Source organism: Cebus imitator, unplaced genomic scaffold, assembly GCF_001604975.1.
Source record: "Cebus imitator isolate Cc_AM_T3 unplaced genomic scaffold, Cebus_imitator-1.0 Scaffold218, whole genome shotgun sequence".
NCBI classification, from domain to species: Eukaryota; Metazoa; Chordata; class Mammalia; order Primates; family Cebidae; genus Cebus; species Cebus imitator.
In genome coordinates, this window is record NW_016107533.1 from 2,150,871 (window position 1) to 2,163,582 (window position 12,712).

Below are 12,712 nucleotides of genomic sequence, written 5' to 3' on the forward strand. Positions count from 1 at the left end.
ACAACAGATCTTATGAATCACAGGGTTTGTGCTGAGATCATGAAAAATTAATCCATTCAAAGTTTTAGTAGAACCAAGAATCTTTTACAAAAATATGTAAAATTCTACTTGTTTAACTCAAATAGAGACTATCTCCAAAAATAGCTGCAGCATTGTGACATGTCTTCAAGCTTATTCTCAAGTGAATCAAGAATCCACATTAAATTATGAAACCACTGAAATACCATGGCTTTCACTTATGTCCTTTTTACAAGGATTCACCTGATATTCTTTAGCCTCAAATTGTGGTATCAATTATTTCCTTGGGTGAGAAGTTAATGAGACATAGGACATAGAGCACTCAATCTTCTTAGGTTGAGGTCTAAGACTGGATCCCATTCTTGCAAAAACTCTAGGAAATAAACTATAAACTGTTTATACATAACACACTAAGAAAATGTACAGCCATCAAATTTAGATATATCTAACTTTTTTAAGATAATAGGCCTTGTTCTCTAGGGAAATCAATAGTAAATCTATATCATGTTAGCTTCAAGTTTAATATTTAAAGGAACTTTATATCCAAAAGGGTTTTACTAGGCAATTTTTCTCTTTCAAATGACCTACTAATACATTTAGTGACTATTTCAGTACAATAGAACCCTGAAACACTGTTATAAGCTTATAAAAAATACTTTGCAATATAAAATAATTGCTATTGCAAGGATGAATGGTCTATTGTTCTTGAATGAAAATAGCAGATAATCTGGTTATTTATTAACCATTAATTAAATTAATTTAATTAATTTAATTAATGGTTAATAAATTTAATTTAAACTTCAGTTTAATTTAATTTAAACTTCAGTTTTTTCCAGTCCTTTCTATTTAAAACATATGAGCTTAGAGCAAGATTATATTTTGTATTACATTTTCAATTTTCACCAAAATTTACTTTTAACAATCTAATTTTTTTAAGGTATGACCTAATTATTTTAAATTCACAGGCTGAAGAAAATGGGTATAAAATAGAGTGAAAATAATATATGTGAAAATATAGTTGGAAATAACATAGCTGTTCTTCACACATCTGATGGTAAATTAATTAAATTAATAAAATCGATGATAAGGGAATCTATTACACAGTAATAAAAGGAGGATGCTTTTAATAAGATTTTTTTTTTTACTTAGAAATGTTAGTTCTTTCACAACTAACATCACAACTTACATCCACAGGCTTGCCATCTGAAGCTCGCGCAGCAATAACTGTCCGTCCATGGAAATCCACAGTATCCTTTTCATCAGTCTGCCTGCTTGCAATTAAATTACAATCCATATAGAGTGAAATGATCCTGGATTGTATACTAATGCCAAGTTTATGCCATTGACGATCAAACAAAGGACGAAGTTCTCGATTTTTAAAAATGTAGTTCAACACATCTCCCTCCGTGGCTTGAAACATAAATTCCACCACTTTCTTTCCACCATCAACTACTACAGAAATCTGCAAAAATGTAAAGTAACTTTAAATGTTTTAAATATCAATGTTCAAACTTATTAAAGCTCACAAAGAAAAGCTCATGATGCATGCTAGTGTAACTGAGGCACTTAGTAAAATATTTTAGATGACATTTGTTTCCACAAGCTTTGTTAAAACAAAAGAACAACAAATACTGCTACAAAAATGGTTTAGAAATGGGGCATTCTGGTGAATGTAATATGCTCCTTCCTAAGAGAACATCTAAGAGTATGTGTGTGTGTGTGTGTGTGTGTAGTTATTTTAAATGTTTATATAAATCATTTATGTTTATATATACATAATTTATATATATTAGCATAGATATAATTTTATAAGAATATATATAAATCATTGGTCTGTATTAGTAACACAGGAATTTAAGGTTCCCAATTTAAGAATACTAAGAATATGATCATTTCCCTAAGTAGGGAAACTAAGATCAATTTTATCACCATTGATACTTTGCAAGGTACAGAGAAAACATATTTTATAGAGGACATATTCTTTTGGTTCATCTACTTATCAAAAAATTATAGCGGTATTAACAGATTAAAAGATCAGTGAAGATTTAAAACATTTCAAAGGATCTGTGTAGAAGTAAGTACAAATGTATGGTGCAAATAAGTAATTCCGAGGTTCTTCTCCCTGGAGTACCAGCATTCCCTCTTTTCAGACCAAATGCCATCTCTTCCACATGCTCTCCTAGATCCCTGCTCTCTCTATCCCACAATTCCAGTGAGCTGTCCTTTCTATGCTCCCATTGTCCCCACCTAACACTAAGCTTAACTCTACCAATGTACTTGTTCCACTGTATTATAATTATGCTGCATTATGTTGTTCTCCTAGATGTCATCTCCTTACACCTTATGCTCCCCGATAATACAAGTTCTGTTTTTTAGATCTCTTTTCCTTGTCATTATCTAGCACATAGCATGTGTTCTATACATTTTTATTGATGGGAAAGATATTTAAGTCTCAATCTTTGTTCACCAAGAGTTGTCTGATGAAACAATGAACTGCTTTAAAAATAATATATAACATTAGAGATGACAGAAGGTGAAGAATGTGTTAGAAGGAATTAGTCAATGAATCAGTTGTAAAGAGAATGCAGTTTGACGTATTTAGAAAAAATATGGATGGACCTAGAAGCAAATAAAAACAAAAACTAACACTATGTCATCCACTATACTCTCATATTTTGGATCTCAGCAAGACCATCCTAAGTATGAGAATATTTGCATTTCCTTTTCGACGATCCCTCTAAAAGATAGAACATTTGGATATCAGATTTACTCGTAAATTTGTGCACACAATTCAAAAAATTCACCTGGCTTAATCACACAAGGAAAACTAATAAGCACAACTCTAATGGTATTTCACCTGTGGAATATTCTGCTGGTTTAAAACCTGCCACAGAAACCATCGTTCCTTTTTGGTGTTTCTTCGTACTCGAAATATGGCGGATACAGAGTACTCCTCAGGAAGGCCTTTGGGAAATATCTTACTGTGGGAGGAAAACAAAGAACTTTTGAGGGGAAACTGAAGATGGCAAGAAAAGAAAATCTAGGTAAAAAGTCCTGTGTAACAAAACATCTCAGTCATATTTTTCTCAATGAATTTATAATTTATTATGTACTTTTCTCTTTCTCTCCTTTCAAAAAAAATCTTCTGGTACAGTGTTGTTAAAGCTTGGAGTGTATAAAAATGAGAGAAGAGATTACAGTATTAAGTTGTTTCCTTATTCAACAAGATATTCAACAGAAGAAAATCTCAGAATTCACTGCAGTCTGACAAACAGTAGAGATTTATCAAGGAAATAAAATAGTATCACTTGATTTTGTTGGTAGAGAGAGGTACAGAAAATTTTAAAGAATACTGGTAATAAGTAAATGAATATTTTCCAAACACATTTCATCATATTAAATTCTTGCAAATGAGTTCCTAATACTGATTTCCTAGTCCCAACTGAAGACCATGCTAACTATAACATGGATATTTTAGCTTTATTTTTCAGTTTGCTCTTTTATAGCTATTAACTTTTTCTTGCTTTGTACTACTGTCATACAAATCACATCTTTACATTTTATATTCCCAGCAATGTAAATTTCTAATGATTGCTTTATGTATGTATATATTTATACAACTGTATTTTAAATCTGATAAGAAAATAAAAGAAACACAAACTATATTTATTCTGGCTTTGATATTTATCTATGTAATTAACTTTTCCAGTGCTTTTTATTTAATTGTTTGGATTTGAGTTACTGTCTAGTTTCCTTTCATTCAGCTTAAAGGAATTTCTTTACTATTTGTTGTAGGGCAGTTGTGCTAGTCTCAAATTCTGGCTTTTTTAAATCCTTAATTTCACCTTCAGTTTTGAAGGATAGTTTTGTTGGATATAGAATTCTTGATTTACAGTCTTTCCATTCAAAATGTTGACTATGTCATCCCACTGCCTTCTGGTCTCCTCCATGGTTTCTGATGAGAAGTCAGCTTACTCATATTGAGAACTTCTTGTATATGGTCAACTACTTCTCTCTTGCTACTGTAAAAATTCTCTCTGTCCTTGACCTTTGGCAGTTTATCAAGTGACCAAGTGTGGATCTCTTTTAGTTTGTCCTTCTTAGAGTCTGTTGAGGTTCTTGGATATATAATGATTTTTACCAAATTTGAGAAATTTGTATTTATTTCTTCAGATAGTCTTTCTTTACTCTCTCTCCACTCCTAGAATTCCTATTATGCATGCTTGCTGGTATCACACAGGTCTTGAGGCTTTGTTTATTTTTCTTCATTATTTCTCTCCTGTTATGCAGACTAATTGAACTATCTTCAAGTTCCTGAATTTTTTCTTCTCCCACCTAAGATCAGTTCTTGAGCCCCTTCTGTAAATTTTTCATTTCTGTTTTATACTTTTTTACTCAAAAATTTGATTTGCTGCTTCTTAATAATTTCTATTTATTGATATTCTCTATTTGGTAGACATCATTCTCAAACTTTTCTTTAGTTCATTAGTTTCCTTTAGTTATTTAAATATATTTAAAATAACAGAAAAAGTTATTGTTAAGTAAGGTCAATGTCCAGTTTTCCTCAGAAACAGTTTCTATTGGTCACTCTTTTATCTGTGTATAGTTTTGCATACCTTTTTTTGCATATATTGTAATTGCTAATTGAAAAGTAGACATTTAAAATAATGTAATATGGTAACACTGAAAATGAGACTCTACCTGTCAATGGTTTGCTGTTGGTGCTGTTTGTTGTCATTATTGCTGCTGCTTTTTATTTGCTTAGTCACTTTCTTGAACAAATTCTGTAAAGTCTGTATTCATTGTTATGTGTGATTATTGCAGTCTCTGCTCCTTTAGCTTAGTAGTCAACTAATGATTGAACAGTGAAAAGCTTTTGACCTAAAAGCATCCCAGCCTCTGCTCAAGGCCTATGTGTGTATGTTGGAGAATATCTTAAATGTTCAGGCTGGCAGCTTATAAATCACCTTAGCCTTCAACTCCACTTGTTCAGAGCTTTGAAGTTGGCCAGAAATAAGAGTTTAAGGGCTTTTCAGGCCTTTCTTGAATTTGCACACAGCCCTGTACATAGAAATACATGTCTGCTTTCCTACAAATAGGTTGGAGCTTTCTAATACTCTATATGGATGTCTTCTTCCCCAGTTTTTTGTTTAAAACATTTTTTTGATCAGCGTCTTCTTTATTTCAATTATAACTGCTGCCTCAGGCAGCTGCAAGATTAAACAATTACCACTGATTATTTTCAATTAATATCCAGAGGAAAAGGCTATTGTTATAAGCTCTGACCCGGTCAAATAAAGACCATGTGTTGGGGTTTTTAGGGAACTACCAGGCAGGTAAAATAACAGCAATTCTCTGAAAATTGGGCTTTTAATGAACTTCACACTCTTTCTTCCCTCTCCAGCAGCTGCTAAGTTGCTAGTTTTCACTCTAATTCTGAAGCTACTGGTTTTCAAGCCTACCATGTGTTGAGGAGAGAGGGATTTGAATAGGACAAGTTAAAATGCCACAAAGCCTGCTAGTCTTACTGAGATTCAATGTTTTTCTTGAATAAACACTCAGATTGTGAAAATCCCTTAAAAATTTTTGAATATATTGATTTCGACAATTTTTGCCTGTGTTCTTACTGCTTTTCTTGAGGAGTAGATTTTCTGAAATCCTTCAGAAATAACAAATTGTTATTTTAAGACACTAAGTTTTGCAGTGGTGACTTACAAAGCAAAAGATAATAAAAACATTTTTTCTCTTCATTTTCTACTTAGTATAATAGTCATGCAGTCGCTAGTCCTTCTGTTATTAAGACTGAAAGCTCTTTGAAAGCAAGGACAGCATTTAACATATCTTTGTATCACCCACAAAGCCTAAGTGCAGTCCCAACAGGCATTCTATTTGTTGAATGAGTGAGTGATCCAGCAAATGAGACAGAGACATGCTTAATTTTGAAATGATACTTTGAGGTTTAATAAACAAAAACTAAATAGAGGTTGGGTGTGGTGGCTCACACTTGTAATCCCAGCACTTTGGGAGGCTGAGGCAGGCAGATCAATTGAGGTCAGTAGTTCGAGACCTGCCTGACCAACATGGTGAAACCCTTTCTAGTAAAAATACAAAACTTAGTCAGGCATGGTGGCACATGCCTTTAATCCCAGCTACTCAGTTGGCCGAGGCAGCAGAACTCCTTAAACCCAGGAGGTGAAGGTTACAGTGAGCCGAGATTGCACCACTACACTCCACCCTGGGTGACAGAATAAGACTTCATCTTAAAAAGCAAAAACGAAAACAAAAAAGAAACCTAAACATAATTATTTTTCAATAATTTATAATCTAGGGAGAATATTTTTGCATCTCATGAGTAGTTTCTACTGTGACAAAAATAAGACTATTATCAATATTAATATGTAGTAATTATATTTTAAAATACACATTGAAGTAAATTTAGTTATGTTTAAGGAAAAATTGATTTTTAAATCTAAGTATATAATGAATGAAAATCCTTATAATTACTATATTTCCCTTTCAGAAATTTATATTGTGCATTCAAGACCAAATATGATTTTGCTTGCCAAGATTGTGCTATTTGAAGAAAAACTTCTGCATTTAAAAAATAAAATGTTAAAAAAAAATCTATTCTTAAAAACTATGCTTGTTGTTTATACCACACAAGCACAAATGCTTAATGTGACACAGTATAGTTTCTCTGGGTCTTGCCAAAGTTTCTGTTATAAAAGAGGCCATATTGGGTTACCAATCTGTTACCAGAGAGATATAATGACAGCTTGCTATGTCTAAGATATCCATGCTTGAATATTTTGAATGGAGTGTAATTTCCTATAAGAAATCCTATCCATTGCTTATTCAGTGATACTCCCATTAAGAAAAATATCGTTGATCTTTACTTGCTAAATTCATTCATATATTGGGCTGGAAATTCTCAGTAGGATATTTCTTGCCTTCCCTCCATTTTATACATGTTGTATGTAGTTTAATGTCATAAATGAAAATTTTATCCACATAAATTAGTACTAACCTACATTTGAAGAGCCCAGACTCAGTGAAATTTAAGTGTAATTTATACTTTAAATTGTCTATTTTTTTATACATTAATTAAGGTCATCTAAATATTCATGGGCCAATGAAGGCACAAATATACCAACTAACAAAATATTCAATATAAAATCAATATTTAAAAAAATATAGCTAAGTAAACATCATATAGTCCAACTAAAGTTGGTCGAAGTGATCCAAGCATGCCAAGGGAAATGTGTCGCCTGGGAGCCGACCTCACACTGGCCTCTGAGAGTAAGGGGCCAGCTCTAGATGTAATCTGGAGTATCTCTGAAGCCCTGTAATTCATATATCTTGGACTCCTTTAAACTTGTAATTCACTTCAATGTTGCAGAAATCTAAAATGTAGCTTGCATCTGCTCTCTCACATTCTCTGTGTACAGCAGCCCTCTGTTTAATCATCAAATGGAAGAAAACCATATGAAACGTAGGGGAAGTGGCCAAATGATCAGAAATAGAACTCCTTAAAAATGACTGATTACAGTACAAGCAGTGTCCAGATCTCAGAAACAGTGTCAGTGAGGCTTTGACTCCAATAAAAAATTTATTTCATAAAAAATCTTAACATTAAAATGTTTCTTTCTTGGTGTTAAGATTAAGAAAGATTTTTTTCTTTATATTTTCTCAGTTGTTACAAGGAGCATGAATTCTGCTGATGATCAGGTTTTTAAAAATTACAGCTATTCCCATCTTGGGAAAAATAACCCTAACTTCTAATGTGACCTATAAATTATCCCTATATTCTTCAAGGAAAGAGATGAGGGAGAATTAACACAAACTGCACCCCCTCACACACCTAAAAGGCCATCTGCCTCAATATGTTAGTGGTGAGGCAAATTCTTTATAAACTGATAAGGGTACTAATATCATTTCTTCTATTTTGGTAGGTAAAAATTAAGTTGAAAAAGTCTAGAATCTCCAACCTATAGCCTTTATAATGAGTAAATCACTGAAGCATTAAGAGAAAAGGCAAAGCAAACAAAAAAACCTTCAAACAAAAACACACCTATGACAATATTTTGCCCATTTACTTAGAACACAATAACTAATTACAAAGTACTAGTACTAATATACATGGATTTGAATAAAAAATAACATTTTATTAACTCTGAAGCAATTTCACTGTATAGAACTTTAAGAATGAATTATATTTGTCTAAATTCCATACTAACTTCATTTTCTAGATTTTCTTTCCTACCTGATTAATGAAAAATTTTTTTCTGGTCAAAATTTACTTAAAACCATTAGGAAATACAGATAGAATAAAGCCTAAAAGATTTCTGTATTACCAAAAAGATCTTGGCATGAGAGAGAGGAAGACTTTGATCACTCTATATATGTGTAATTGTTATTAAATAGATTATATATACAACATTCTTCCTACGTATGAAGTGCTTTCACTAACAAGTCAAAACACCTAAATGTCTACTACTAGAGCTTTCTTCCTGTCTGGAAAATGCTTGTGTTTATAAAACACTAGCTCTGGTAATATTGAGATAGTCCCAAAAAGTCAGTCACATATTACTAACAAACTAATAATTTTCACCTTGGAAAACACAGAGTGGAGATTTGTGGGGGCTGTTATGAAGCAAAGAAGTTTTAAGAGGGAAGACACAGAGAGGGAAGAACAAATCCATAGCAGGAAGCTCTCCTGAGTTAGACAGACAAAGAGGAGATGCTGAGCCTTGGGTAGCAAATGTGTCACCTTAAGGTAATAGGAGTTTGGGAGGAAAGTTCCAAAAAGGAAGGGATGTGAGATGCAACCAAGATAAACCTTGTCTATTTCTGTCTCCTGTGCTCTGGACTCACATACCTACATCCCTAGTGGGCATCTCCACATGGAGGGGAAAGGCATTGTAATTAAATAACTAAAATTGAAAGTTTTGCATTGCTGTCCCAGCACAACCCTCTACAAGGATTCCACATCTCAGTAAAAGACATGGCTTTTCACTCAGGTGCTTTACCCAAATCCATACAAGTCATTCTTAATTCACGCCTTTCCTTTACTATCCCCCCATTGTGCCTAAACCATCAGCAAGTCTTACTGGTTTTTGTGTTTTGTTTTTTGTATTTTTTTGAGGCAGGGTCTCACTCTGTCACTCAGGCAGGAGCACAGAGGTGTGGTCACGGTTCATTGCAGCCTCAACCTCCCAGGCTCAAGCGATCCTCCCACCTCAGTCTCCTAAGTAGCTGGGATGACAGGCACGTGTAGCTGTGTCCAGCTAATCTTTTGTATTTTGTAGAGATGGAATTTCACCATGTTTCCTAGGCTGTTCTCAAACTCCTGGGCTCAAGCAATCTGCCTGTATTGGCCTCCCCAAGTTCTGAGATTATAAGCATGAGCCACCTTCCCAAGCCTTTACTGTTTTATCACCAAAACAGATGCTGACTTTGGCCACTTCTCTCCATCTCCACTATCACCATGCTAAGCCAAGTGGCCACCATCTCTCCCCAGGTCTCTTGTTATAGTGTCCCGATTGTCCTACTTCTTTCCCTTTCCTTACAGTCTGGCCTGCACATAGCAGCTAGAATGGGCTTTTAAAATCAGACCAGGTCGCTCCCTTACTTACATCCTTCTAAAAGTGTTGCATGGTTCCTTAAATAAGATGCATGTCTCTGACCATGACTCACAAGGCATGATGTGATCTGACTCCTGCCTTCCTCTGACACATCATCTCCTATTCCAGTCTCTGTGTGGCACCCAGGCTCCATGTACAATGACTTGAGTTTTGCTCCTTGAACACACTAGGCTCATTGAGACTTTGGGCCTTTGTACTTCCTGTTTCCTCTTACTGGGACAATCTTTCCCAGAGGTTTTCTGGGAAAAGATTACTCAACCCACCGCCTAAAGGCCACATGTACCCCAAACACAAATGCGTAAACTTTCTTAAAATATTATGAGATTATTTTGTGATTTTTTTTTTTTTTTAGCTTATCAGCTATCCTTAGTGTTAATATATTTTATGTGTGGTCCAAGACAATCCTTCTTCCAGTGTGGCTCAGGGAAGCCAAAAGATTGACCATCCCTGATTTAGACGGCTTTTCTTCACTGTTCAGGTCTCAGCTCAAATATCATTTCCTTTGAACGGTCTAAGGTTGTTCTCACCGTAGTCACTATCTAATACATTACTTTGTTCTATTTTCTTTATGGGCTTGTAACTACCTGACTTTTTAAATATTGGTTTACATATTTATTGCCTGTATTGTGGAATGTGATCTCAACAAAAACATGGTCTTGCAAGACTTGTGGCTGTAAATCAAGCACTAGACTAGTACCTTGAATAGAGGATGCATTCATAAAAATTTGTTCCATTCATAAAAATCCACAATGATGCCTATAACCAGTCCTAGCAGGTGCTCAACACTTGTGTTGAGCATAAAATCTATGTTAGCTTGCATAAGGCCTTAATATGGATGCCTTATGAGACTGTGCTATATCACATTTATCAGGAAAACAGCAGAGGAAAAAGTCAAATCTTATGTGATTCTAAAGCAGGTTAATTAAAAACTTTGAAAAAAAAAGTCCATTAACAACACATCAGTTTCTTAATTTCAAAAAGAAGTTTAAAATCTCTACAGGCTGTAGCAAAATATAATAGCTGCTCTAAGATTTCACCAAAAGTGTTCTTCATAGAAATCTTCCAGTCCTTGGAAATGTTCAGTCACAAGAAACCACACATCATAGTTTCCTGCAGTTCTATACTCCTAAAGCTGGAAGGAAGTTTGATAGTAATTAAGATCAATCATCTCACTTCATAAATGAGAAATTAAAGCTGCTGACATTAAATAACTACTACACCATTACTCTGCCAGAGGTTAGGTTGGAACTTGAACTCATGATTTTTAATTCCAAGGTCAGTTTCTTCGAATATATCAAGTTGCTTGTCTCCCTTTGGTTAAGAATAAAATTCCCCTCATCATTACCAACCTGACTTAAAAGTAATATTTTGGCACTATGAGGGGGAAAATGGTCTCTATTTTTCTAAGTATTAAGGAGGGATAAGTAAATATATTAATTTCAAGAAATGAATAAATAAAAGGTTTACAATCACACTATAATATTAACAACAACAACAATGAATCATATTTTACACTCCAAGCAAAGTATTTATTTTGACATTTGCACACATCCTAGGTGACCAGTAGCCCTGAAAGGTAAATTATTGTAGTTCCTTCCTCTAATGATATTTTGAGCGTAGGTCAGGAAGTCTCACAAAACACACAGTTATAACTTCAAAATAAAGATTACTGCTTATTGGGTTTTGGAAAGATATCTGTGCTAAAGAAGATGAAAACAAATCAGGAATATTTTCTCTCTATTTCTTAGATCATTTTCTAGAAAAATTAGAAGTTTTCGCCAAGCATTTCTTTTTTTTTTATTTTAAGTTCTGAGGTACATGTGCAGGATTTGCAGGTTTCTTACATAGGTAAACGTGTGCCATGGTTCACCAAGCCTTTCGTTAAAGAGGAATGCAATTTTCAGGAAGTAGTGAAAATTATGAGAATAGTATGTATACTAGTAACTAGGGAATGTGAAGAAAGGTACAAAGTGTTCTAATAAGTAGTACCTCTGTATTTATTTTCCCAATGAAAAGTAATACAGTGGGATTTTAATACTTTGGGAAGAACAACAGTAGAATGGTAACCTAACTAAAAGATAAGTAAGTTCTTAAAATGTAAAAATAATGATCATGTGACTATTCTTTCCATCAAATGATGATGGAAAGAAAGAGAAACTTTTGCATCAATCCTACATTATGGCTTTCCTGGCATACAGTAAATTATCATTCTATTCATTCCCTGAATTGTGAAGTCAGGGCCTGGCATTGCTATCCACAAAGTTAACTTAACGAAGGTGAAGCATCTGGCCTCCCAAGGACAGAGATCAACTGAACAAACAATGAGCATTCCCGGCTGTCCAATTAATGAGAAACGAATAAAAACTGCCTTAAGAGTATAAGCTTTGCTTTTCATACTCCCTTCCAGATGGTTAGCATTGTAAGCAAGACAAAGCTGGGGAAAAGCAGAAAATTTAACAATTAATTTACTATTTTGAAGTACATGCTCATATTTATTGACAGTTGTTTTATGGGGAAATAGAAGCAAAGATAGGTTGCATTTATTCTCTATGATTAGGCCCTGGTGGTTTGTTGTCAAGAAAAACAAAAACAATAATGAAGCTCACAAATTTGTTTACTCCTTAGTATATTAAGTAATTAGCAATTTCATTGTATACCAAGTTCAATTTGATGTTTTTGTTCAGTATTCCTAAAAGAACCACAGTTTGTAATGTGGTTACACCCCTGTGTAGTAACAGCTCTGTTTCAAACATAGAAAACCGAAAGGATAAAACCAAGCTACGGAACAAGAGAGGATGAGGAAGAAAAGTCCATCATTACCAGTTTCTTGTTTGTTCATTTGCTTAAATAAATAATAAGGAATGTGAGACAAGAATTAAAATATAAAAAAGAACGAAGTTGAACAAACTTTTACAATTTCAGTGCTCATAAACTGAAAAGCAAGATGACATTATTATTCTAGACAAATTTCATTTTGTAAATGATGTTCTAAAAATTGAGTATAAGACACATTCACACAGCAAAGTGTTTAAAAAGTTTAATCACTGGTT

At 33.8% G+C, this 12,712-nt stretch overlaps 1 protein-coding gene across 1 annotated transcript in view; it reads right to left on the reverse strand.

The window, feature by feature from the left end:
* Positions 1 to 12,712, reverse strand: part of COL19A1 (collagen type XIX alpha 1 chain) — a 338,927-nt gene that overhangs the window by 270,240 nt on the left and 55,975 nt on the right. Inside the window, exons 5-6 of the mRNA XM_037746028.1 lie at positions 2,876 to 2,999; positions 1,205 to 1,480 (exon numbers count right to left, since the gene is read on the reverse strand). Of these exons, the coding sequence (XP_037601956.1) occupies positions 1,205 to 1,480; positions 2,876 to 2,999 (400 nt within the window). The remainder of the gene's footprint in view (positions 1 to 1,204; positions 1,481 to 2,875; positions 3,000 to 12,712) is intronic.